The 23,311-nt window shown below is 45.5% G+C and overlaps 1 protein-coding gene across 1 annotated transcript in view; it reads right to left on the reverse strand.

Annotated features, from left to right (window-relative positions):
* Positions 1-570: 570 nt before the first annotated feature.
* PRR5L (proline rich 5 like) overlaps positions 571-23,311 on the reverse strand; it is a 33,415-nt gene continuing 10,674 nt past the window's right edge. Inside the window, exons 4-8 of the mRNA XM_075152367.1 lie at positions 15,881-15,938; positions 12,727-12,818; positions 9,247-9,387; positions 7,678-7,804; positions 571-1,082 (exon numbers count right to left, since the gene is read on the reverse strand). Of these exons, the coding sequence (XP_075008468.1) occupies positions 700-1,082; positions 7,678-7,804; positions 9,247-9,387; positions 12,727-12,818; positions 15,881-15,938 (801 nt within the window). The 3' untranslated portion in view covers positions 571-699. The remainder of the gene's footprint in view (positions 1,083-7,677; positions 7,805-9,246; positions 9,388-12,726; positions 12,819-15,880; positions 15,939-23,311) is intronic.

Here is a 23,311-nt window from a genome sequence, read left to right on the forward strand (position 1 = left end):
GATATGACTGGAACCAAATACAGTACATATGAAGTACTCAGCTGGGACTCCATGTATACTCAGTTCTCGTGGGGAAAAAAAAAGTCTGATTTGTTCAGATTTGGACTTTTCATCCATGCTCATGGGAGGCAAAGTGAAGGATCTCCTTCTCTCACAAGCCACCTGAGCAGACCTTTCTGCAGGATGCAAATGGTTTCATCCCTGAGTTCAACTTTAAAAGAGAACAATGCAGTCCTCAGCCATCACCACCCTAGCGCCAGAAGCAAAGAGAACATTTAGCACAGGGCTCTCTGCTGCAGGAACAAAGAGCAAACAAGCAGCACAAAGCTGGGAAAGATGGAGAAAAGCAGAAAGAGGCTAATTTGTATCATACCAAAGAAACAGAAGGAAACCTGAGGCCAAAGGGTTTGGACTAGGAAAGGAAGAAAGCTTACAGAAGGTAGACTGCGCTGTTCAACAGCGAAACCTTTGCAGCCCTCAGTGCTCATTTGGGAGCAGCCTGGTACCTCTGTCAACAATGATCCCAGACAGGCAAGAAAAACAAATCTAGAGAGCGTTCCCAAAGAGACATAAGATCCCTCAAAGCCATTTCAATGACATCAGCAAAACTCGATTTTTTCTCTTTTTTCCCAGCAGGGATGACACGACACTTTGTCCAGCTTAGTGCATACAGTTCTCCACCCCTCAGCAAGACTTCTTCTAGCTGACCGAGGTGCAGTTCAGCTCTGCAGGGTCCTGCCTACCTTCTGCCATGACTCCCTCTGGCCCGTCGGCAATACTGGGCTCACTGGAGCACTGCCTGTGGCTAAAACTGGGCTGCAGGAGGAGGCATTTGTCGGTACTGTCTGACTCCTCAATCACCATGCCTGTGTGCATCATGGAGGCCATTGCCAGGAGCTGAATATCTGAGTGAGCGTTGGCAACAGTGTGGCGACGGATGCTACCACATTTCTCCAGGTAAGCCTCACCCTCCTGCTCTGTCAGCGGGGTCAGGGCCATCTCGCTGGGCTGTCGGCTCGTCACCACGTGAGATGAATAATTCAGTCCACCAGTCTTTAGACGGGATCTGGAGTACCGTCTCTCTGGAAGAGAAAAAGGGAGCAGGAACGGTCACTAGGGCACAGACAAAGCATCGCCCCAACTGCTAGGCTGGCCTCAGGGATCAGAGAGGACTCGGCGTGCAGCCACAGAGCACCCCACCTCGTTACTGCCAGGGAACAGTCAGGTGCTCATTAGTTCATGCTGCCAAGGGTTTGGAAAGGAGGTCTGCCTCTCCCCCGGTGAGGAGACACCTCCCATCCTGCTGTAAGGCAACGGTGCCAGGGAGCCAAAAAGTAACAAGAGCAGCAAAGGGACTTGCTTCAGCATCCTGATGGTCTCCTCTCTTACCCAGGGGGGTGAGGACCGCGTAGGAGCTTTCACGTGCAGGTTCACTAAAATCAGTGACGCTAAAGTGGCACGAGCCCCCGAGGAAACGTTCAGTGAGGACCTGAGTTGCCATCCCTTTCTCTGGAAAATTTCTCTCAGGAGATGCCGTTTGCTGGTGCCAACATGAAATTCCTGACGCTTACATTGCGCTGCCTCTCCAGCTGCCTAGGGAAAGGCGGTTCTGCTCGTATTATCCCACTGTATTTTTTAAAGATTATGCAAGAAAAAGAACATTTCGTCCACTTTAAAACATGTCTGGTTTTGGGGCTAGACACTGAAACGGTGCACAGCAACAGCCCGGGGGGAAGGCGCAGAACAGGAAGGCAGTACTTGTGGAGCACTGGGTGAAGGCGGTGACACAGAATTGATGGGTGCAGGGTCTACGATCTGCTCGACAAAAACATTAAGGGGAAAAAATGCCCGGTTTAAAACTCAAAGCCAAGGTGCAGTCCCCAACCCCGTATCATGAAGCACCATTTCAATTCTGACACTGAAAGCTTTAAGAAAAGCAGGGGCCTGAGTTTGTGCCTTGGCTCGCTGTAATTCACTCCCTAGCAGGCTGAATCAGACAGTATTACTTTTCACCTGCTGGGAACGCTTCCGCCGCCGTGCAGCATTGCCATGTGGTGTTAAACACCTCATGTGGTCTATCCCCGAAACAGCTGAGAATGCTATTCCATACCCATGTCTCTGTTTCTCACCAACTTCCTTCAAGTGCAGGGTCTCATTTCATAAAGTCGGAAGCCTTTAAACCGTATAAAACACTTCCACCAAGAATGCAGAGCATGAGAGAGAGAGTAAGAAAATGCAAAGCAAAGCACTCATCACTGAAGGTTATGAAAGAGTTTTGGAAGCTTGCATCAGGAAGAAAAGCAGAAAACAAACTCTATATTGTTGCAGGGAGGAAAGGGGGAGCAGCCAAAACTCCACCACTGGCAGCAGCCAAGCTATGACAACACTTCACCCCGCTGCTGCCAGTAATACATTCATTCAAAACAGTTCATTTTGTACTTAAGAGTATGTGCAAATAATTTTTGAGGTTGGTTACATTAAATATACTGTTTAGGTGTCATCTGCAGCTCAAGCCACAGCAAGCTGTAGTGTCGAAGGGCATTGGGAAAAAGTAATTTGGGGGGGGAGCCACACAAGCATCCTTCCGCTCTGCACCTCCTCGCAGCTCCGTCGGCAGCGGCAGGCAGGGCAGCGGCAGGCGAGCATCCCAGCACAGCACCAGCGTCACCAAACCCCATGCACTGCCTTAGCGTCCTGCTGCTGCCCGGGCCTGGGTCTTGGGAAGTTACCCTGGCATAGACAAGACCAAAATAACACCGGTGTCATTAGCAGTAGCTGCTTCTCCACCTTCACCAGCACTTACCAGGGCTTCTTCATTTCTGACTTCTGAACAAAGTGAAGTATTGATACCAAAAGAGTATCCAGTGGTGGGGGCAGTTATATACTTGCAACGTGACCCACGCAGGCTGAGATCTTTAAACGCATTTAGGTGCCCATCTCCTGTCTACGTTAGGAAGTCAGACACCTTTGGGAGCTGTTCAGCTCTTGGGCTGAGAGGAGAAAGAGAGCTCAGTAGCCTCTTGAGGTAATGGTTCATTGCACTCCCCCATCCCATGATTTAATATTTACGTTATGCCCATCCTGCAGTGGCTTCAGCTATGCAGAGGTGTCTCAGCTAACTAGAGAGGTCTGAGGAGGTTAAACTGAAACGTGCAAAACGCTGCCGACTTTCCAGACTCCACAGCTGCAGATTTTGTAGGCAAGGGCTAAATCTTTGTTCTCCTCTGTTCCTATACAACACATTCAAAATTAAAACATGCTTCATTTAAACAGGGACAGTTTGCAGCCCTTCCCAAACAGCTAGGATACACAGGAAAAAGAAAAATCATGGCCATGGCCTGGTGTTCACTTAATAGATAAATAAAAACATTCCCGTGAGAAAAAAGTGCCATTTTTGTGTGTAAACTTTTAGTGCTGCTGAAAGAGCCAAGTCTGATGACCTGAGAGATTAAAGTCCACTAAGAGCAAGCATAATATAGGAAGCAATAATACAAAACTTTTCCTGCCCAGCCTGGTGATCCTGCCTTCATATGAACTGGCAAAGAGATCCTGAGATCCTTTTCTGTCACGTCCTTGGCTGCTGTGGTAAAATGGCCTACTAGTATCATTAGTTACATCAAATACCACGGTAGTTTGCAATCCAGCCAGTCTGTGTTCATCATTTCACAGGCTAATACACGACGTATGCACTCGGGTACGTGTTGGCGTGGGTGTGTACGTACACACACTCACTGACTAGCAGACTGCACAGAGCTGATGCACATGCCAGTGTTTCAAAGTCTGACATCATTCAGCTTTTGAATATAATCAGGACCTGGATGGGGAAATTGTAAAAACCTGCTAGTATCAAAGGAAACACCGACAGTAATTCAGAAGACCTCACTCTTCCCCTCAGACCTACATCGGCATGGAAACAGGAGCATTGCACCGCCTCCTGCGTGCAAAAATAAAGCAAAGGTCCTGAGTTTGACTATACTGAAGTAACTACTGTAACCCCGAGACGTCCTACAATGAGCTGAGCCCAGAACCGAGCAGAGGTTGCAAACCCACCCAGGACTCTGGACGGACAGGCAGGCAGCGTGCGCTGGGGCCCGTGCTGCCGCAGCACGGCTGCTGTTCGCCTAAACCATGCAGCTGGTTACCAGCGTGAGCATATTTATGCTAAAAGTAGACCGACATTTAGTCAGCATTCACATGGCATGTTTTTTAAGTAGGCAAGCAATCGATAGCAGTTTAGCCCCATGCATACGTTAGTTTGGAGAAACTAAACTTTAATTCTTCTCCTCCCTTCTATTCTGCTACAGTCAAGCTGCTACTTTCTGTCCCAGAAATAGTAGCGTTTCACCATACTCTTCTTGCCACCATGATCTTTTGCGATGATAAGGGTGCTGCTCAAACAGACACTATGCTTCAGGTACAGCTGAATGTGAAACACTCTAGTAGGCAGCAGAAGACTTAACCAAGTGAGAGAAAACGCCAGTTTTGAAAATTACCAAAAGTCCCCTCCAACTCCTCTTACAGCAATCTTACCCACCAGCCAGGACAACGCTAGCACTTCACTGGCGGACTTGGAAACCCAACTGTTTAAGTATCTGAATGCCTTTGATAACCTAGACCTTCATCTGTGTCAATCCCTGACCATAAAATTTCACAGAAGTTGGGACAGAGGAGGAAGGAGGAAGGTGGTGGTGGTGTGAAATAAACTAAAGAGGTTAAAGGACAAAGTGCTCAAATTTTATCTGATGTAGCCACAGGAATTATCCAGCTTCACAGCAGCACAGGAATGGTCCAGTATCCTGCTGTCACAGCAAAATGGGTAGGACTCCAGTGAAACGTGTGTTGCAAGCACATGTGAGAGAGCTGGTGGCACTCAATGGAAGAATTTAGAAGACTTCTTTGTTCTCCACCCAGGAGCAAACTTTTTTCCTGAAGTTGTAGCTGTAAGAGCTAGGACTAGGAAGGCTTGCCTAGGTTACAGGAGACCAGGTGGGTGTAACTAACAATAGAAGAGGAAAGGCAGTTTGGTCGCCATCTACTAAGGCTACTCAGTCTTCAGCTTGACTGAGGAAACAGGCCTGGCTTTTGAGTTCTGAACTTGCTAATTCAGTTAAGACCTGATAAGTCTCTGCTCTTATTTTCTCCCCACAACGATAGCGAAGACATTCTTAAGACATTAAGCAATGCTTTCTAATGCCAAGGGTGAGGGCTGCAAGAAACTGCATAGAGGAGTTGCGGAGCTTCCCTCAGTAGAAGTTTTTAAGAGCAGGTTAACTGTAGAAATGGCTTACATATGACTGACCAGGTAGTGAAAGAGAGATGGACAGTGAGGAATTTCTCAATGTTTACCGAGAAATAAATCTGACTCTTTTGAGGAAAAAATACCCACAGACAATTTTTGTGCAACAAAGTTAAAATCCTTTATGATGGGAGGTAAAAATTAGGCTAAACTCTGAACATTCATTTATTGCTTTACTTTTCCCCCTTTACTTTCTTGGCCACAAAAGACAGTCTCTTAGGGGAGTTGTCATGCATAGTTTAACTATAAATTTTATTTCTATTTTGGTGTGTTATGGCCAGGAACTCCCATAAACTGGGAGGAGTTTTTAAGGGATTTTTTGCAAGCAAACTCAAATCAGCAGTGATGTTAGGTTTAATCCATAGGGAGAATAGGGTGAATGTTTTATCTTCTTCCCTATTCCCAATTTAAACATTGTTTCTTAGACAACTGGATCCCTTCAGCATACTCCATCCTTACAACGCAGGTTATGGCTAATTTACACGGGCAAAGCAAGAAGGGTGGTAACAGAAGAGCAGGTGGGGACGCTGCCCTCTACGAATCCCCTCTGTGAGCTGTCCTGCCCCCTTTCACACCTATACCTGCTGCACTCTTCCCTCACTTTAAATTAAGTTTAAGATACAGCAGCCTTGCAGGCTGGAGCCTTATGTGTATTCACAGCTGTGATCAGACACCTTCAGTCACATTTTTCAACACGTTCATCCTGAAGGCTCCAGTCCAGAGGGCAGTTCGGCCTCCACAGCATCTGTTGAGACTGCAAGCGTACCCAAAGCCTAACAGTGCCTTTCCAAAAAGCTACTACAGGGAAGCTACTGGGCTTCATCGTCATTACAGGCTGCCTACTGAGAGAAGAAACTGGTTCTGAGAAAGCAAAAAGGTGACAGAAAGAGGGAGAGAGGAAGAGAAAGAAGTTTGATTAGAAGTGGGAGTTAAGGAAAAGAAACCACCACCACAGCAGCACTTTGAAAATACCAAGATTATCTGCAGAAAAGTGCTGCTCTGCTGTCAGTGTCATGTAATGCAAACACAAGTTCTTTCTTTCCTCCCGCTCAGCACAGCGTGGAGCAGGGGCAAAAGCCACCTTCGAAATACACACAAATAACAGCTAAAATCAGAGTAAATACAACGATTTTAAGGCACATACACTTTACAAGGCCAGTTCGTGTGAAATTTTTTTTTAATGACACTAATGCCTTGTTCAGCTGGCGGAAATCCAGGATGGCTAGAAACTTCAGTATAGGTCAGGCAGCTACCTTTCAAACTATCCCAGCAGCATGCAGATGTCCATAAACAGCAAAACAATCAAATTTGTCAAAGATCAACTTTTATGGGGGAATGCGGTCTAGATTTAGCCTCAGGTTAAGGTCTGCAAATCCATGCTGAACCGTATAACCATGTTCACTTGCATAAAAGATACTTAATTGCCCGACAACCACAAGAACAAAAAACCTGAGCCATAGCTTGCCTAAAGTGATGCCATGAGTTTGTTACAGGCACAGAACGACTGAGTCCTGGTAAGTCCTTCTACTGCAAGACCATCTTTTCCCCTGTGCTGCTAAGGTGTAGAACAAGGCAGGTTGTGCGTCTCCAGCTTGCTACAATTTGCATCGAAGCAATGGCTAAAGCTTATAAAAACAGAGGGAGACTGAGCTTTCTTCACTTGTTCTATTTAAATCTTCTTGACTATCAAATCAGTATCACTATATCCATTTCTTAGCTAGCCAATCTATTCTGGCTGGCCACGCGTGTAAGCAAAGCTCCTGGATCATGTGCGGAGAAGTTTTCCACCCCTTCCTGAAGCAAAGTGCCAGTTCTCTCAGCTAGACCCATTTATCCACAGTTTAAACACAGATTTTTTTTTTTTCCCCTAAACAGAGTCCTCAGATGGAAGGAAGACTCCATGCAAAAAAAACCTGTAATCCCTCAGAGTGAGCATGCAACAGTTTTGCTGTTTGCAAAGGCTGGCTGATGCAGCAGTGAGCGTGGGAATCCCGGCAGCCGAAGCGGGTTAGCAAGCAGGCACAGAAAGCAGGCAGCGAAGGACCGGGATGAGAGCAGCACATCAGGCATGGACCAGGGAGTTTTAAAATCCAGCCCATCTCCAGAGAGAGGGGAGACTTTGCACGTGTGTGTGTGTGTGTGTGTGTGTGTGCAGTGGTGGGGCAGTAATAGTTCACTCGGTCATGGAAAATAAAAAGCCCATCACAAAAATCTACATTCAGAAATACATTAATCAGGACCTTCTTAAGGGTGTTTTAGCCTTGTTTTCTGTCTCTCATGGAGTCGTGCACTGTCTCCTTTTCTAGCAGAGATGTGCACTGCCTCACATTAACCAACCTGTGTACCCCAACAAGAGCTTCTGTGCGATGTGCATGTCTTACCAAGCAAGCAGGTGCTACCAGAGAAGTTGTGATCCTCACACAAACCCAAGTACGGCGATACCACCTGCTTGACCAGTTCTTCCAGCTGCAGGTACCCCTCACTGGGGCCAGTAGGTTCATGGACACTCTGAAATTCAAACATAAAAAGCCAACATTAACCTTCCATAGTTTTGAGTAAGGTTTTTGAGTAAAGCCTGGGGTCTGTCAAATATCTCTGCACTGGAATATCCCAACCATATCGGTAGAACATTTGGAGGAGCACAGCTGATAAGTCCAAATGGAGGTTCAGGTGCCGTTCAGGTCAATCTCCTTGTTCAAGTCATAGCCATAACCCTAGGGACACTGAGCAGCTAGCTGTCTTTTTTCTGACCAAGGGATAGGAAGGTACAAGGTATGCTTACACTGAGGATTTGCACAGTGTAACTACAGCAATATAAATTATACCAGGGCAGTTCTACCAGGAAACGTCTCTTTGTAGAAAAGCCTTAACATACCTTGGGCAAAGCACTGCTCTTTTCCTAGGCAGGAGTGCAGAAAAAGCACCCTCTGTAGTTCAGCTTACAGCTGTGAAGATGGTAGATAACACTAACCAATTTAACAGCAATTTCGGAAACCGTTCACAGATTTAACTTCCTGCAAAGCCTCCATAAGCTTTTCTTTCTCAAATGCGTCGCTTTGCCCTCAAGATTCTTTTGTTAAAATATTTCAGGGAAATTGAGCTAGTATTTTAGTATCTCCTGCTATTACAGTCTGGGTCACGAGGAACACCAGAACAGCGAGAACTCATACAGAAATACCAGCTTAGCCACTTTGCAATTTTGATTGTACTTCAGAAAGTTTCATTCCCCGCCACTCATTATAAGGTATATCAAAGAAGAAATAAAAGTGAAAGGAACCCAAACAGCCACCTGTAATATGGTATTTTGCAAGACTGTCAGGCTGGGTGATATAAAAAGATAAAACAGCTGGTATAATTGGCTGTATTTGGCATGCTTGGAAAATACTCTTCTGAGGTCTGGATAAAGAGGATAGTCCTCACAGAAGGTCTGGGTCTCTTGGGGAGGCCTTTGGAAGATGTATAGCATCCTCCTCTCATGCGCACTGCTCAGCATCCCAGCCAGCCGAGGGGCAGCGAGGGCAGCCAGCAGCCACAGCTCGTTCAAATTCCACAACTCACTGTGATGGAGACTCACCCTGTCATTGCAAAGCTGAGAAACTAGGAGAACTAGGGCACAAAGAGGCATTCAGAGAAGCTGGGAGATGAAAATTTGTGTGAAAAAAGAGTCCCGAGACTGTTCCTAGCTGGGGAGGAGAGGTACCAAGAAAAATACAAATACCAAAGAGCAGAACCCGGCCCTTTCATGACAACATCCTTACCTGTTCCCAGGAAAGCTCAGGACACTCAAATTCAGCTCTCATTTCTACATTTACCGCTCCCAAATAAGCGCATATCACTTCCCCTTCATCACACCCTCTACGCTCCCCACTCTCTTTTCCAGGGTTCGTATTAGTTCAGTGAGGTCGAGATACCCCAGTGGCATCAGATGAAGAAGAGCAGAGGCACCCCACCTGCAGAATTAACAGCATCTGGACAATGGAAGCTGGGAGCTTTGTCTGGACCAGAGGAAGAATTTCTTCCAGCTTTACTTTTAGCAAGACCAAGTCCCTGAAGCCAAGAAGAGCAATCTGACGGATAGTCAACTCCTGACCCTAAAAAACACAGAAGGCAAAATCCAAGAGTTGGTAAAGGGACGTGTGAGCATCGCACCAACACATGTATGCACACAGACAGAAAGGGTCTATCCTGCCCGTTGCTGCTGCGGCAAAGCACCCCCCAGCTGCTCAGGTTGAGGATTCATGGTACTCTTTGGTCACCTCCCTCCCAGTCTCTGTCCCACACAAATTCTGAAATGAGTAACACCTCATCTGAGGCACCACTAGGTTTGGAGCGAAGCCAAAGATGGGCCTGTATTTCACCAAAAGAATTTTGCATTCAGGAAACCCGACTGCCGTCCAATTTGGTCACAAACATCCAAAGTCCAGGATGGGTGCAGCTCACGCTTTTGCCACTCACAGTTGAGAAACCAGAGAAGGTTTGGTAGGGAAAGAGGTTGGTACAGAGTATTCCTGAACTAAGCCTACCTCTGGTCTGTGTTGGATCCTCTTTTTGCTCAACATCTGCACTTTAGACCTTGCTGATATGATAAAAATCCACAATTCAGTCCATTACAGATTTTAGGATTTAGGCTAGAGCAAAGCTAGCAAGACTGCTTGTACCAAACATCATTTAAAAAAGCAACAGCTTTGATTTCCACTGCAGGGCCCTCTGTGTCCTCCCAGTTACTTTTTTACATCAACAACACAAGCGAGCAGGCTTAACAGATGAAGATGTTGTAATAATTCTCTGCATATTTAAACACAGTTGGACTCCATTTGGCATTCTGGTGTTACCGCCTTTCCCTGTGCTATGCCCAACGTCCGCACACTTTTTCTCTTGCCCCACTGCAGCTTAACAGCAGAAATTGTCCTCCCAGCCCTGCCCAGCACTTTCCAGCCCGAAGAGTTTCCCTTGTTCTTCCCAGCACGTTAATCTCTGCCCCATGGTCTGTTTGGGAATCATTTTATGGTCTCCATAACACACTAAACATGGCAAATATTTAGCTGGAAGGAATTAACAGCAGTTAATCATTAATTCATAATGGGTTTAATGTCATAATTAACAGCATCATCAATATGTAAATACGAATTAAAGCCAATAGTCTGGAGGGCAGCTTGGCCATAATAAAAGCACTTTGCTGTTTTAAACCATCACTGCGTGTTTAGAAACATGGAGGTGTAGAAAAGACCGGTACATATCTCTGAACTATATTTCAGCAGCCGCACACTTTCTATTTATATCATGCAGTTTAGTCCCGTTAACTTCATACCCCATTTCAAAATGCAAACATTTCGCTGTGCCAAACAAAACAAGATTTGCTATTCTTTTTCCACACCAAGTGGTTACATCAACAGCTGCAACTATACAAAAGCCAGTGACCTGTTTACATAGTTTCCCTCTGTACAGCAATTTAACCAACTTGGCTGCTTAAAGGTCATATTTCTGCAACAGCTATGAGCCTCAGGTTTAAATTTAGCTGAGATGGGAAGTTACTTCTAGTTACTACCTTCGGTAACATATGCTCACACACTTGGCTGACTGACTTACTTTCACTCTGAATGGGCAGCTGCTGGGATCACAGAAGAGCACAGCTAAATAATCGTGTTGACATTTGCAGCGAAGGATGGGGAACCAAAAACAAATTGACTTTCCCGTCTACCAGAGTAGCGCAGGAAGACCTGCGACTTGGTAAAAGAGATTTGCTAGACGAGCTATCTTCGCATGTGGTGACACACGGTATAAACAGATACGTACAGTTCCCTATTTGTAGGAAGAGCCCAATCTTGCTATTAGGGCACTGGCCTGGGATAAGAGCAATTTCTTATTGCTTGCTGCACCAGTAACTCTCTCTGTGGTAGCCTAGGGCAGCTTACTCAGACTCACATTCTTGGATGTATTTAGGCAGTTTAAATCCACATATTTGTGTAGGACTCAGGTGCCTAAAAAGCTTTAAATATGCTGCCCGTTACCTTTGAGTTCCTCATCCGTAAAATGGCAATACTTCCCCAACTTCACAGCTTCTGTGAAATATTTTTGAGTGACTCAGATATTGTGACAGGACAAATTAGTGAGAAAGTTAGGCTTTCAAAGAATCGCAGCATCCCATAGTCACGCTTTCTCCACTACCACCAAGTTACTTCCAAAAGCTGCACCCACTGTGCAGTAACTTTTGTTCAGTTTCTCATTAGAGACATTTAATAGCAGGGGAGTAGATTTTTCTGAGGAGTGGGTATGACATACAGTTCCCACAGTGCACAGATAGCTGCAATGCAGACAAACCCCTGCTTAAATAGATTAGGTCACTCCCTGACTGAGAATTCGTTGCAAAAGGAGAGAAAGGGAGGATATTATAATTGCGCAGTTTTACCTGCCAAACACCTACCTTTAAACATCTGCAGCAAGGAAAGAATAAAAATAAACACAGTAGAAAGGTTAGTGTCTGTCTCTACAGAAGTCCTTTCTCTTTTAGGAAATGTCAACTTTAATAGGATTAGAGGAAAAGGGCAACCTTTGAGCTTTACCTGCTGCCTTTCAAACAATACAAGGGAAAAACAATTTTAAAAGGCTCTGGAAAGCATGCCTTGTGGAAGAGGCAAAAGTCAAGAGGAGGCGGCTAGCATTTCCACGAACATCAGTCTCCTCATGAGGTACATTTTTCTTTTCCTCTGATGGAAGAGGAGATCAAAATAGGCTGGGGAGGTAATTGGACCCTTCGTATGGAAACCGTGACTAAAAGTACATTAAAAAATGATACAGCTCAACACTTCTGATGGAATACTCAGCTTTGAAAATACCCAGTGTAAACAGGTCTTACATAAAGTTGTTCATTCATCCTCTACCCATAGATTTACTTGTCCCCTTATTAAAGCTTCAAAAAACCCAACAGAGGATTTTCCAAAGGCACAACTGGGACAGAAGCCCTCCAAAAGTAGTCAGAGCAAGTTAAACACATTTGCTGCTGATCTAGTCTTCAGATTTGTCCCTCTGAAGACAAGTGTCAGTGTTATCATCTGCAGCAACAGAGTCCCAGGTATTTAAAAATGGAAGAACTATAAATACAAATGGCCCAGAGCTTCAGTCTAGACAAGGTATAGTCCAATAGTTTCAGTGTTCAAGCTTAGCTAAGCACAGACAGAGGGTAGACAAACGGGAATAAATTCAGTCCAAAACACTGTGCTTGCCCAGTAGATTTTAGCAGTCCTTCTTACACAGTTAATGATGACTTGGGCAAACTCTACTTCCTCCTAGATTTAGTTTAAAGGTTTTGAGACCTGTTTAGCCACTGGCCAAACAGTGCTGCTGGAACAGAAGAGAAGTTTCCATGTGCCATTAGCAGACATTGCAGTTACATTGCCTCACCCGACCAAAGGCTGAATTATAATTAAGATTACCTGGACTGGGTAGAATATTGCCTGGAGTGTAGGAAGAGTCTCTGTAAAATAGTGATCCCAGATTTCAGACAGGACATCAATGCGATCCTCACCTACAAAAACAGAGATTGGGAGCAAGAGCTTTAGCAACAGAGACACTAAAATCAAGTTGATTTTTCCCACTACTCTCTAATTCCCCAAATAAGAGATACAAACCCACCCTTCACATTCATGGTTTCCATCCAAAACTGGACATCACTCAGCTAAGCTTTGCCTTAACTGACAGAGACACAAGGCTGTGACCATAAATTGCTCTGTCGCTTACTGCAAAGAAGACAGCTCTGCGCAAGACATGAGACGAATTCCAACGAAAGAGTGAAGCCCCTCTTCAACCGGAGGCTTTAACTCCACAGCAAAGGATTGTGCAGTCTCAGAGCTCACAGCATGCTCAGCTAGCGTAGGAGCATGGCCACACGTTAGCAGCTGAATCTGAAAACCAGCGGGTCACAGCCAACATCAACTTTTCTGCAGCAACTGCGTCAGGGAGACCATTTACAAGAGCTGAGCCCCCTCCGGCACCCCCCCAACTCCCAAGCACAGACACAGCAGTCAGGACCCTGACAAGCCACGGTGCTCCTCTCAAACGTGGCCCTTGGGAAGGTTCCTGATGAAATCCACTTGTGGCCACTCCTCATACGACTCCAACTCGAACAAGCATCCTTAAATGTATTTAAAATGAAGGCAGACTAAGTTATGCAACTCGTGATTCCCATAACAGGAATACAACTGTGGTCAAAAGCCTATTATTAACAAAAAATGCTTTACTGAACATAATCTTTTGAATAGACATTTTAAATTATGCTGATAGGCTTGACTTACAGAGCTGTGTGCTCCTCAGCGTTTGGGCCCAAAGCCTCTTAAGTTTTTTTAGGAGATTTTTCCCATCCCAAAGGCCAAAGGTTTGCAATGTTTTTTCAAGTTTTAGATATGTTCCCCGGAAATTTCATGTGCAAATACAGACTCAGGTTTAATATCACAAGTTTCTGACAAAAGGATTTTCCAGGATATCTTCCACGGAGCCTCAGCTGGAGCTCACAAGCAGTCAAGACTCAAGGAGCAGTAATGGAAGACGGCTGCTCAAGACAGCTTTGAAGGCTCAGCCTCAAGGTGACTAAAGGCCCTACGTGAGGAACTGGAACACGTGTACCATTGCAACTCAAGGGAGCCTTATCACTGTGTACTGAAGTGCTTTCCCCATCTGGACACTTCCACACGGGCTTTCGCTGTGCTTGCCCGTGGGTTGTGCTGCTCAGGACATGGCCAGAGAGCAGAGAGCCAGCAGGACCAGGTCCTGCAGACGTTTCCTTTCGAGCAGAGAGCCCACTGACGACCGCAGGAGGGTTCAGAGGGAGGCTTCACCGCGTCAGGTTCCGACTCCAGCTTCAAAACTGGAACTGCAGGCAGACGAACACCTACCCAACACCCCCATAACAGCTATCCGTTACCAGAAACTGCCAACTGTCAGTGAAAAAGACAACAGGAAACAGACTAATTGAATGTTTAAATTTTTCCCTCCTCTGCCCCCTCCCCAGGACTGCAACGCTTTGGTGTGTGGAGCCAGAACGAAATGTCATAGATCACTTCTCCGTCTGAAGGGGAAGGGGGAATGATTTGTTTCTTCAAGAAATCATAAATCCTACAGGCATTGAGAAAGATTCTGACAGACTGTATAAAGAAAAATCACGTCAAAATAAGAGGCTGTGATTTGAAAAACAGACACAGTAAAACATTGCCATGCCCTGCAGCAGGAACGTTATTCCGTCTCTGAGTACTGGGACAGTAGAAATTTTCCAGGAAGACAGAGCTAACTGAGAAGCGTGTACAAGAAGTTCTTGTTGCTCTGACCACAAGACCTGCAACAAGCCTACATGTTATGAAAGAAAGGTGCCCGTGAGTCATCTCCTGTAGAGATGCCAGCCTGCACGAGAAAAGTGGCTCCAGTGTCACTTCAAACTAGGGACAAAAAAATGAGACGTAGGAAGAGGGTTTTGCTGTCTGCCTGGGAAACTTCATCTTACCCAAACTACTTGAGCAGCTGCAACTACTGACGGGCAGCTCTCGGATTATTACAGACTGGAACTCAATTTTCATAATGCTAAAACAGATACTGGAATAGTTTTATATGAATACAGAAAACAAAACCTCGTTCTGAAGAGCTGGCAGCAGCAGGTACCCACGTTCGGGAAAATGCATGAGTCTGCCTTTTTTCCTCCCTTACAGGGCCAGTGCCAAAGAAGCACACACCAAGCAGAAGGCTGGCAACGGCACAGCTCCTTCATGGTCCGAGTCCTGCTGGCCGGGTGGAGAAGTCACTTGGTGAAGAACGGTGCGGAGGAAGCCAGCACCAACAATGACGCGAGATTATAAGTGTCTATTGGCATTTAATGACCCAGATACAGCAGGTTGGTGATTAGCAAGGGTTCTGCCCTACAGGCTACAAAACTGGGTCAAATCAAACAGCAGCCTAGTTTTGAATAAAGACATGTGCTCTAGACAGCTCGCTCTGCTTGAGCAAACTGTTAATAAACGTGACTAACTCCCCACACAGCCAACGCTGAGAGCCGCTGCGCCACGCTGGCCTGCGTCCACGGGCTCTGTGGTAGCAAGCATCTGCACCCCAGTGGTTTGAACAGAACTTCATGTGTGATCAGCTTCTTTCCTGAAAAAAGTGACTCTTTTCTCTTTAAATTTACACAAAGCCTGTTAGTTCAGCTCTCAAAAGCATGACAGAGTAACCAAAATTGTGCTTACATCGAGCTGCAAATCACATTAAGAAATAAAAGGCAGAAGGCAGCTCTCCGCAGTTTTGCAACAGGATCCGTGTCCAGCCCAAAACTGCTCTGAGGCCAGGTTCAACTGCCACACAAGATCCACGTTGCTGCTCTCACGATGAAGACGTGGCTGGTGGGAGCGTTGCAGCTACGTGCCTATTCAAACAGCCCGCCGTCCCTTAAGCCTCACAAGGGCTGCAGTGCGACCTGGCTCCCGAAAGGTTGTGTGACACCCTAAGACAGTACCAGAAAGGGCTGTACGCTTTCCAGACATGCAAACCATCTTGTTTGACCAAACATCAAAGCACAAGTCCCTTCCAAAATGGGTTTCTTACTATACTTGCCTTCACACAGCTTAACCTTCTCCTCTATAAACAGCAAGCCTTTCGCAAGGAGCTGGTTCTGCCAAGAGAGAAGAGAGACACGCATTTGCCTTTTCTGAGGTTTAAAATAAACATGGAAGAATAGAATTTTTTCAGATGTTATCCACTTTGCATGCAGTTATCTAAAGATCAGTCATATTGTAGTACTTTCTCCCAGCACCACCACCAGACCTGGTCTCACTGTGAGTGCTGTACATTCATTAACCCCCTGTTGTTCAGCCAGACATGAGAACACAACAGACACAGCAGATAGTTGAAACACTTGCCAGAAGTGGGAAGGAAGGATCTGTCCTGGGTCACAGGGAGGGAGTCAAGAAAATAAAATGGTTCTTAACATAAGAGTGCAGCCACATAAGCTATACCTCAGCCATATGATGGAGGTGATCAAAGGGCCAAATGCTACCAAAACATCCCACTCTTCTTCCTTTGCACTAGCAGTAAGCCAGTTCTGCTCCCTAACCCTTACTTCTCTATTCCTACCTGTTCTCTTTCTATAAGGCTTTTTTTTTTTTTGCTATATTGAGCAGCTGGATCATCTCAGTATGCAGTCTCAACCTGCAGAAGCAGCAGCAGGAGCTAGTCTTTCCAGATAAACTTAACTATCACGGACCAGACAGATCAAGATATCGATGTGCCTGTTTGCAGTTCAAGACATCTAAATATCTGACAAGCTTTCTGTTCCCATTTCCCCAAACATAAGAATAGTGCAAAAACAACACCTGCCTTTTTGTTCTCCCAACAGCACTAGGAGAATCAGTTATTCTGAAAAGCTTTGAGAATCCCAGAGAAAGGAGCTGCTATAACCACATAACATGCTATTACCGCATCCTAAAAGGTTCAGTCCCACCACAGAGATCATATTGATAGAGAATAAAGCCTTCTGTCCCTCTGAAAGGATTCAGTACCAGGGTAGCACACAATATTCAGAGACCTCTCTCTCTCTCACGTTCATCCTCCAGCTTTTGTTTTTAACGAGTAACCGGGTCAAAGTTGCACCTTTCAACCTTCCATCAGCTGAGGAGCAAGGCACATCTTTTTTCACTCTCAATGGACACTGCTGTTACACCACCGCCTGGACATCACCATGGCCTCCTGAGGAGCTGCCGTACCGCTCTGGATGATAGACCTGCCTGCTGTAACCCCAGACCAGGCTGGCTCGTTCGTGACACACTCAGGCAGGTAACGTGTCAGCCGCCCCAAGCGAGGAGAGCAGCACACCTCCGCATCCTCCCTACAACAAGAAGCAACACTAAACTGGGGTACCGTTGAAGGGAATGAAAAGAAGGAAACGTTGCTCCGTGACATTCTCTGCTTGTACTTGTACTTCGCTTTCCAGAGCAAAAGAAAAACTGGCCACTCGAGAGTCCTACTACTTAGCATCAGACATCACTGAAATGTGTAGAAAAGGGTGGGCTCTTCCTTAAATGGTATCTAATCAAACAGACTCCAGAAGTCCTTTGCAAGTAGGTTGAGGCTGAGGGACCGAAGAGACCACTGTACATCCTATCAGTAAGGAAACATCTCTGGATGCATTGTTCTGGTGGAGAATTTATATTCAAAAAGCTGTCAGGCAGGAAAATACTGAAATTAATAAAATCTGGGGCTGAATTCAAGAAACTCCTTTTGCTTTGGAATCTCACCTCATGCAAGGCGAGCTCTGAGACCCTTTGGGGCCGGGTGCCACTGCAATACCAGAGGGAAATTTTTCCATTGGCATCTTTGTCACAATTTCAGCAAAAGGACCTGGAAGGAAGAACAAGCCACACAAGCTCACCAGTCGCCTCACGTGCTATGGGTAGTAGGGGGAACTTCCATGAGAAGTTTCATCTCAAGTCAAGACAAGACTGTGTGGACATTGTCTTCTTCATGGTGTGAAAGAAGTGTGGTGTTATACAACAGAGAGGAAAATGGGTACTTTTCCTTGGCTGTTGTCCCATCTCATGGCTACTTCATCCACATTAAAACATGAACTCGTGTTTTGCTACAATGGCTTACTTGTCTTAAATGAGCCAGATATTAAGTACTTTTGAGACACTGCTTTAAAAAAAAAGCCTGCATCCCCTAATGTATATCCAGAGTTCAGTCATGACATAAGGAGGAATGGCCATCCAATTCACCAGTGGTAACCTCTGTTAGTAGCAATCACAGTTAAATATCGTATAGTGCATACAAGGGAAAAATAATTAATCGTCATGCTTGTAATTAAGGTAGTTTGGCCCTGCTAGCAGGTGGCTTTTTTTCAGAATTCAAACCCAAAAATACTTAGTATGGTCTTATTCCCAAAATAATGTAGAATTTCAGTTCCTTTTCAATTAGTTACACAGCAAAACCAGAGCGTTTTAGGAGCAACACATGGGATGAAACTGTATTATTTGAACCGCCCATCTAAGTCACAAGACTTTGACCTTTACTAGCTCTAGCAGAGTGCAAAAGCAATCCTCGGTGCAGTACAGTCAAGCTATAAACAAATTTCAACACCCTACTATTAACCAATCCTAGGAATTTCAGCACAGGAATCAGAGCTGACTTGAACAGTCCTGCTTGTCAGAGGAACACGCTAAAATTGCTATTCTGCATGCAGGTGACCGTGTGGAGACAGGAACCCAAAGCACCTTTGCACGTGACCTTCTGAACCCGCTCACAGTGTACAACTGCAGTTGAAGAGCTGGGGACGCCAAGAGGTAAAAAGCAGAGCGCCCTGGCAATACTGCAGAGAGCAAAGCAGCTGCTTCGAGGCCTCACGTAGGGCACGGCTTCGGTTTAGGAGGGCACGCTTTGGTCTTTGCTGACTCCTTCCACGACACCAGTGGCCACGCGGGTTAGCAGGAGCGGAGGGACCTGCAGCAGGACGTGCTCCGCCGAGGGCCTGCCGGCTCACACCGCCTCCATGGTATCTCACCCTGCTTACAACAGCTTACTCAGTTTTAGCCAAAAAGCCATACATTTATTCTGCAAAAAAACCACTTTCTGCAGTTTTTTGGACTCTGGAATTCCCCCCAGTAAAACAATTTAATTCTTTTTCCTGCAGAAGCCTATTTTCTGATTTATTCATGGTCATCAACGTGACAAAAGGCTGCCAGAGGAAGCTGCAGAGAGCAAAGGGAACTTGTCAGTGAGAAATTTTTAATGGCTGAGGGGGCTTTGTCTAGGGCTCAGTCCTCAGTTAGGGTTGAGAGAAAGAGAAAGCTAGAGCTCCCAGCAGAGCGCAGGAGGAACGGAGCTCCAAAGGATGGGTAAGCTGCAAAGAGAACGTGCCTGGGAGACACTTTTCACCTGGGCAATGACAACAGCAATTAGCAAGTTGGATAAATATGTTCACACAATGAAAAAAAAATGCAATGTTTCCAAACATTGTTATCAACTAATGGAAGGTGACTATTTTGCAGAGATTCTCTAGCAGAAATGTAGGTTTTGGAGGGAAATATTAAGTTGTTGGGATCTCCATTCAAATTTTAGATTTGTTCAGCAGAAATAAACGACTACACGTCAGGCTCTGGACGACAGGAAAAAAAAGACTTTCCAGGAAAAAACAAACAATATGTGAAAAAGGAGGGAAGAAGAAACCTGGAACAGAAAAAATTATGAGGGGGAAAAAAAGTGAAACTTACACTGTAAATATTTTTCTGCCTGTACAATAAGATAATGTTTGGAGTGATATTGCACTTTAATCCTTCCAAATGCTTTCAGTTTATTAATAAAGTACTTCAATTCTTCATTTTTCAACCTATAGCTCAAGGTAATTACCTCTCATATATCGCAGGGAAAATTTACAGAGGGTCTTTAATACTGTGTCATTTTAAACTACTATCTAATAAAAAAGTATATGCACATATATATATGGGGCATCATGCTTGGTTTTTTGTGTTTCTCTCAAGAAATATGAATTCCTTCTCTATCTGCACTGGAACATTAGGTTTCAATTTACATATGCTTCCTGAGCACTGTGGATACAATTTTCCAGCTACTTTGCTTATAACTTAGTATTATTGATGCTTTCTACCTTCAGAGATTTTTTTTTTATTTTACAGCTATGTCAGCAAACAAAATACACATTTGTACACCTTTATGGGCAGCACAGTTCTATCTATTAAAAATAGATATATTAATCATTACCCTGTAGTAAAGAATTTATAATGCTGTTATGAATGTATTATCAGTAATTCCATGTGCTAAATGGATCATCTCATTCTTAAGGTTTCTAAAAAAAAAAAAAGCTTAGCTCCATATAGTTACTGCAGATGTTTCAATTACCCTCTCAAACTTTCCCTTTTCCTGTGGAAGAGAGAGACTTTTTTTTTTTTAAAAAAAAAAAACACACCACACTTCATTTCCCTTCTCCCCATCTTAAAAATATCTTGAAATTTTACTTATCTGTCTTTTCTGGTAAAGTCACAGGCTTAGAAATGGATTAAATCCGAACATTACCCCCTCAGGTCAAGCCAGACAGGTAAATTTTCATTAAAAAAACCCTACAGGGTTTGCTGACAAATCAATACAATCTAACAAGTGCAGCGGAGGTCTGTATCAGACCTTGTCTAGATTACAAGTCTCATTTTACTGCTTTATCCCTGGTTTCCAGAGGCAACACAGAGGCACAGAGCTAAGAGGAAAAATAAATATTTTATTTGCAAGCAAGACCAGATAAATTCTCACACCAAGTGAGCTTGAAGGGCCCATTTATTTGAAAAAGTTTAGTTGCCACCTTCCGTCTCTTTGCAATTACAGCTGAACGGGGCGCTTGGGGAGGCAGTTTCTCCCTTCCCTCCCCAAGTCAGCTTTCCCTGGATCCCCAGGGTGAAGTCCTCACCCTGCTGTTGGGACACCGCAGGCTGCTATACGCTCGCTGCGGGTGCTGCAAACCTGCCCTTACTCTCGCTGCAGGTGCTGCAAACCTGCCCTTACTCTCGCTGCAGTGAAGCATGCACTGCAGAGAAACGAAGCCCTGAGTTAACCCCCCACATGTACACGCAGGCGAGAAATTTGGAGAGATGTTTTGCAGCAGAGAGAAGTGACCTTGTGAAATCTCGCAGGTTGAAACTCCCCCTACTTTTCTCAGTGCAGAAGACCACAATAACTGTTTCAGGTATACCACCAAGAAGTGCAGCTAGTTTTCAAATTCCCTGAGTTTTGGAGGGCAGGATTCAAAGCTCCAGAAAAATCACTTTTCATTTTTTCCTCAGCAAAGACTCTCCCACAAATTGCGTGTGCTCGCTGCTCTTGCAAAGTAAGCTGCGCTGAAATCATTGGGAATGAAAAAAAAAAAATCTGAAGGCAGTCACACACCACGCTGTAAAACGTAGACACTTTCCAGGTAACTCCTTTTTCCCGGCACAGATGTTTTCCCCTTCCCCTTCCCTGTTAGAGAAACGGAGGCGGGTTTCTCCATCCATACCCAGAGGAGCAATTCCAGTTCCCCCAGCACAATAACTGAAGGTGGAAGCTGTCGCAGGCGCAACAGCAGGGGCTCCTCTCTCAAACCAGCAGTGCCGGGCACCTTCTCCCTCCCTCCGCCTTGTCAGGAGCTGGTCATCCCCAGCGGGGGCCATGGAGGCCCCTCCTGCGTGGGCTCCCACGGCGCTCTGGGCAAAATGGTACCCACCTTTGCCAGAGGCAAAGTCAAGGTTGCCTGTCGGGAGCGCTCTGCCAGCAGCCTGGTTGCGGTGATGGCCTCTGGGCAGAACAGGAAGGATTTCGGGGCGATAGCCCTGCCACTAGCACGGCTTGCTCTGCTGTGGGTGGTACGTTCAAGCAGAAGGGTGGCGAAAAGCCGCTACGTAGTTTTGGCAGCAGCTCCACAGAAAACATCAAGGAGGCTCATGCCATCACAGGTGACTTCACATCTTGTCTGAAAGCCATGCCTCTGCAGTGTAGCAAGGCACAAAGGAATTCTCCTGCTAATCAAAAAATATTACTATTTCCCAATAAGCCACTACTCTTGTGGGGGGGAAAAAGTTTACATGAACACCCATTTAATTTCAGACAAATTTTGTTTCCCATTCATGTCTCCAAGCCGAACATGGCCAGTATTAAAATTAACCACATTAAAATTAACGAGTTAATACTAGTTCATTAAACAGAAACATAAGCTTGGAACGGGAGTAAACTGTTCCAGAGCAAACTCAAAATAATTGACCCCATTTTGCTGGGTGGGAAAAAGAAAAAAATCAGTTTTTCTTCTACACATGACAGCATTTCTTAAATGCAGCCCTCTCTTCTAGCCAACTGAGGCTTTGTGTTTTAGTGTTAAACCACGCTTTTACAGGCTGTACTAGCGCATAGTCGCTGTTTCTTGGATAATCTCATGTTAATTTGAGAAGAAAAGCATCACCCAAACTCACTTGGCAAGTATTTTCTACAAAGTTATTGCCACTTGCACACAAACACCTACCTACTTCTTGGCAGTGTTTTACAAAATGCAAATCTATGTGAGCTGCAGCATCTCATCCCTGGAGCATCGCCCCCATCCTTTTTTTTTTTTTCTAGAAAGAGGGGAAATAGTGACAGAAGCAGAGAGACCATTTCGATCCTACATAGAGAACAAATTGCAAGATAAATATGAAATAACATCCTAAAATGACTCTTCTAGAGTCAGCTTTGATCAAAACAGATAACAAGAAAGCCCACTTAAAGAGAGAAAGTGAGGCAGGGAGAGTAAGAAGGAGAGCAGACCAGGCAGACCGAGTAGGCAGCACTGCCACAATCTAGACCACAACGCGCCAGCGAGGCAGCAGCTAGGGAAAATCCCGCGGCCGGGCCCCCCGGCTCTGCGCTGGCAAGTCGCCGCTCCAGGCAGGAGCCCTGCTTAGCCAGGACATGGCACCCCGTCCCACGCTACGCTTTGAGCGGTAGCAACCAGGCACCATTTCAAGTGAATCACGCACGTCTACGGAGCCAATGTGCGCAGGGCCTGAAAGCATGCGTCCCTGCTGCCGCTGCCACCCAAGACTAGGTCCTCTGCTCGGCTCGCAGTAATGGGGCTGAGCTGCTGGGTGACTCCGTCCATGATAACGAAGCTGGCCAGTTGCTATGGAGTCTCTGGAGCTGCTCCATGAAAGCTCAGTCCTAGAAAGTGCCAAATGAAGCAGAAATAATGAGCAGACCTGCATGAACAGGGGTTCCCCGCCAGCGAGGAGAGAAATACAATGATAAAGACCAGCTTGACCCAAAAGAGTATTGTAGACATACGGCCGAGCTCTGCAAATCACACAAAGTGTGAATTCTCTCCGCTTGTGCAGCGGCCGAGTTGCTGCAGCCCCTGGCAGCAGGCACGAGACAGGACTTGGCCAGAGAAGAACCAGTGCTGCCTTATCCAGCGATAACCATCGCTCCAATAACCCACACCACTATTTCCTTGCCTTGCTACAAAACCAGTAGAAGTAGAAACCTGGCGCC

This window comes from Calonectris borealis, chromosome 5 (genome assembly GCF_964195595.1).
Source record: "Calonectris borealis chromosome 5, bCalBor7.hap1.2, whole genome shotgun sequence".
NCBI classification, from domain to species: domain Eukaryota; kingdom Metazoa; phylum Chordata; class Aves; order Procellariiformes; family Procellariidae; genus Calonectris; species Calonectris borealis.